At 52.6% G+C, this 4,565-nt stretch overlaps 1 protein-coding gene across 2 annotated transcripts in view; it reads right to left on the bottom strand.

The window, feature by feature from the left end:
• The window catches only part of TCP11L2 (t-complex 11 like 2), a 27,682-nt gene that overhangs the window by 5,705 nt on the left and 17,412 nt on the right, over positions 1–4,565 (bottom strand). For both annotated transcript variants that reach the window (XM_019544785.1, XM_019544786.1), the window contains exon 9: positions 1,692–1,873. In XM_019544785.1, coding sequence (XP_019400330.1) covers positions 1,692–1,873 — 182 coding nt within the window. The remainder of the gene's footprint in view (positions 1–1,691; positions 1,874–4,565) is intronic.

The following is a 4,565-nucleotide window of genomic DNA, read 5'->3' as shown; positions in this document are numbered from 1 at the left end:
TGCTTGTGCTGTGCTCCCACACTATGCACAGACAGCACCAACCCAGCCCTGGCCCATGCATGCCAGGAGCTGCTGCCACAGCCACCTGAGTACTACTTGGTTCTCTCTACCTCCAGCTGCTCCTCCTCCTCCCCTTGCTGTGCCACTCTGGATAGGTAATGCACGGAAGCCGTGGGGATAAGTGCCAGGCAGAAAATGCCCAGCTAGGGAGGGAAGGGAAGGGAGAAGCTACAGCCAGGTGGCTCCAGCCCCAGCACACAGGGCTCCAGCTTCAGCCTGCCTTCCATTCACTCCGCCCACCTGGAGTGCTGGGCAGGGACCTGCGGGCAACTGAGTGGGTGGAAGACTGCCAAGAACTGGAGCTGGAGCCCAGTCTGCTGGAGCAGGAGCTGCCAAGCTACAGCTTCCCCTCCACCTGACTGGGTGTATGGTGTTCAGCACACATCCCCACATTTCTAGCTAACCAGTTGTGTAGCAGGGGCAGGAGGAAGAGGAATAGCTGCTGGAGGCAGGAGGAGCTGACCAGTAGGGCTGTGCAAAGCTTTGGTCCCTGATTCGATTTGGTGGACATTTGGCCCGATTCAGTGGCTGAATCTCCAGATCCAAATCGAATCAAGAGACCCTTTAATCTCTCTGAATCAATTCGGAGAGATTCAGCGATCTGGACATAGACACAGCTTTACATGTTTTTTCTACATACCTCAAGGTACCAATGCCAAGATGCTGGGGCAGACAGAGCGTCCCACAGGAGCAGGGTGTGGGGAGGAGGGGTCTCCAGTGTGCTTGGTAACAGACCCGGGAGTGGACTAGAAGGCATTGAACTGCCTTCTGGTCCACTTCCAGGTCTGCCGGGGAGCATGCTGGGACCCCCCCCCTGTGTTCCCCGAGATCGGTGACTGGTGTCTCTTGGGTCTGGGGGGGCACCTGGAGTCCCCCCTGTGGCTGATTGCCAAGCTGGGGGGGGTGCAGGGGCACCTCCCCACATGCTCAGTGGCAGACCCAGAAGTGGACTGAAAGTACTTCTGGTCCACTTTCAGGTTTGCTGATGAACACATTTTGGGGGGAGGGGGCTGCGCTCCTGTGGGACGCTTTATCCGCCCCACCATCTCAGTGTTCACAAGATGGTGCCTGGTACCTCAAAGTATGTAGAAAAAACATTTAAAGCTGTGTCTATGGCCAAATTGCTGATTCTCTGAATCAGCATCAAATCTTCAGATTCAGATTCGGCCTAATCGAATTGGGGACAGTGATCCAAATCAGCAAATCGAATCACTGTCCCTGATTCGGGATGAATCTAATTGAATACGGCCTGTTTTGCATACCCCTACTGACCAGTACCTGGGAAACTGCAGCCGCACTGGGAGCAGCCCTACCAGGAAGCTGTACTTGCTGGCCAGGGCCATCAGCGGCCCCAGATGAGAGCACTGCGGGCTGGATGCAATTAATTGGTCCTGCAGGCCAGATCCAATCAGTGGGCAAGCCAGACCTGGCCCATGGACCATATTTTGCCCACCCCTGGTTTAAAGTGATACAAAATACGTAGGTTATTAAGATTTAGTATAATCCAATCAGCAATAATGTTCAATATTACATCGCTTAAACCATTTAATAAAAAACACTATAAAAGTTGTTTTGAGAACCACCAGGTTATTTCCTTCAAGGAAAGAAAGAGGTGAGAAACCAAACCTTACTTTGTGTTCATTCCTTCAAGTAGAGCAGCTGAAATCCTTTTTAGTTTGTCAGGAAAATCCGGTAGACCTACAATTGTTGCCCCCAGTATATTGTTTGTTATGAGATATACACAGGCTATAATTTTCAACTGATTCAGCTTTTCCTTCAATTCCTGAAGGCGAGCTTCATCGGTCACTAGCGTCTAGAATTGAAATAATAGTACCAATTATTGTAAGTTACACTAAACTGAGACCTAAGCAGCTAATACACTATTAAAGGATGCATATGTGTGGAACTTCAGTGCAACACTGATTAAAACATGTAAATACTCAAAGAAGTCTGAAAATACACAGCAATTGCTATCATCTCCTTGCATACTTAGTAGCAGACAGCATGCACTACAGAACTACATTTAAAAAGAAATTTAAATAATTTGAAAAAAGAAAGAAAACCCACAGTTATATCAAGGAATGGAAAAAACTTTGCAGGCAAAGTTCTCACCAGTAGCAGGCTGCTTTGTGCCAGATAAGAGGGGCTGCATGGTACAAAGGCACCTATAAGTCCTGAACACAGTTAGAGACAGATTTCCTTAATACACAAACTACAGGGAACAGGTATATGGCTGCCTTCAAATGAATCCCTTGGATGCTCTTTGTCCCAAAGGAGAGACACGGGAAGTTGCCACTTCATGCTGTGGTAACATTCTCCTGATCCCTGACAACTCTATGAACTAGGGTGTCCATATTATGGTCCCTCCCACTCTTCCTATCCCCATGCTGTACGTTCTGTGCACAAGATCCTGCCCAATCATCCTAATATTCAGAGTGACTGAACACGTCTAATTCTAGTGAATGTCAGTGGAAGGAAGCTGTGGACAGTCAATTTCTCAGTGTGGAGAGAAGTCAGGCTAGTTATTAGTTATTCACTCACATATGGAAGAGGTGAATATCTAATATATAGAACTATTTATAAATGACATAGGAACTCAATCTTGTAGATCAGTGGTGTCAAAGATCCAGCCTACGGAGCCCTATCACCCAGTCCACAGAACTGCCTGTGGGTCTCAGACCGGTACGCTGCATGCAGCACGTGCTGGCCCCAGCCCCACACGCTGTATGCAGAGTGCATCTGGCACAGGCTGCACACGGTATGGAGGAATGGAGCCAGCGTATGCTGCACGTGGCATATGTGGCCAGCCTGGGTTGCATACAGAGTGCAGCACCCATGCCAGCTCAACTCTGTTTGCGAGATCTAGGGCCAGTCCTATAGTTCTGCATTGGACATGCAGTGTGCACCCCAGACTGACCCCATGTACTGTGTGCAGGGCCAGAGCCAGCACATGCTGAGTGCAATGCACAGGGCTGGAGCTGACGCTACAAGTAACAAGTGAAGTCAATCCAGGGCATGTGCTGCATGCAACACCTGCACCAGACCAGTCCTGCAGGCTGGCATCTGGGACTGAGCCCCATCTGGCCTGCAGACCAGCCCCACAACTGTGGACCAGATGAGTTTGACACTGCTGTTGTAGATGGACAACATAATATGCACAGTATCATGCAAGTTCTTTAGAATTTCTAGGTGTCAATGTCTAGATTTTGCAGCAAATGTTTTGCAAGCTTCATCTTTTTGTCACTGTAACAAAATTGTTCAGTTGGTTCTTATACCGAACCCCACCACTTCAGAATTGAAGTGTTTCTCCCAAAAGTTAAGGCCTGAAGGATACCTAATCACCGGAGATCTGAGTTTTCTGTCTCCCACAGAAAAACGGAGTAAACAGTGAATTTTACCTTTTGCCGGAGGCAAACACGGATTTCTCGTTTTACCAGAGAAACCTGTGGATTTTCCAGTTTTGCAATGAGCTCCCTGCAGGCTGGCAGAGTTCCAACATGCAGGGAGCTGGCACAGAGCAGGAGGACGGCGAGACAGGGGACGCCACGTACTTCTACATGCATACGGCCCCAGGCAGCCCGAGAGCAGCTCCCACAACTAAGTTGGGGGAGGGGGAAGATGGGGATTGAGGCCCCCATAGGGAGGGAGCTGGGCAGGGATAGGGCTGCTGCCCAGCCAGGGGGTTGTGTGGGGCTTGGGGCTGCAACACGTGGCTGCACGGCCCCAGCAGGGAGTGGGACAGGGCCCCAGGCAGCTCATCGGGGCAGGGGGAAAGGCGGGGGGGCAGGGCTGGCTCCATGCTGCAGCGTGAACTCCTGAGGGAGGCAGGGGAGACCCGCATCCCCTAGATCTGTGCAGGGCAGGCATGGACTGTGGGCTCCTGCCCTGCTGCCCTCCGCCAGGGCCTCTGCATCCCTGCAGGTGCAGCCCAACACAGCAAGACACAGCGGGGCCACACAGAGAAGATACTCGCTGCTGGAAACTCCCTGCTGCCTTGGCGATGTGTCTCCTGCACGCAGGGTTGCAGTAAGGGCAGTTGCACAGGACTGCACCCCTCAAAGCAACCCTGCATGCAGGAGGCACATCACCAGGGCAGTGCAAAGTGCGCAGCGCTGTTGTGTCCTGCCACCCTGCTTCCTTCCCCTGCGACCTCTGCAGCCCAGCAGGTGTGACCCAGTGCACCAGGGCCCAGCAGGGCCACATGGAGAAGCTACTCACCTCTGCTAGCTCCGCACTGCTCTGGCAATGTGCCTCCTGCACGTGGGACTGCTCTGAGCACAACCCCGCGCTGCTGTCCTCACTGCAGCCCCACGTGCAGAAGGAGAGTTGCTAGGGCAGCGGGGAGCTCCCAGTGGCGAGCAGCTTCTCTGCATGGCCCTGCTGTGCCCTGCCATGCCAGGTCACACCCACTGGGCTGTGCAGGGTCCAGGGGAGAACAGCAGGGTGGGAGCCCATGCCTGCAGCCCGTGCCTGTCCCGCGCACGGATCTGGGGGGCACGGGTCCC

The sequence above is a fragment of the Crocodylus porosus genome, unplaced genomic scaffold (assembly GCF_001723895.1).
Source record: "Crocodylus porosus isolate Cpor-Errol unplaced genomic scaffold, CroPor_comp1, whole genome shotgun sequence".
NCBI lineage: Eukaryota > Metazoa > Chordata > Crocodylia > Crocodylidae > Crocodylus > Crocodylus porosus.
Note: the sequence above shows the minus strand (reverse complement) of the source record. Positions and strands in the feature narration are given on the sequence as shown.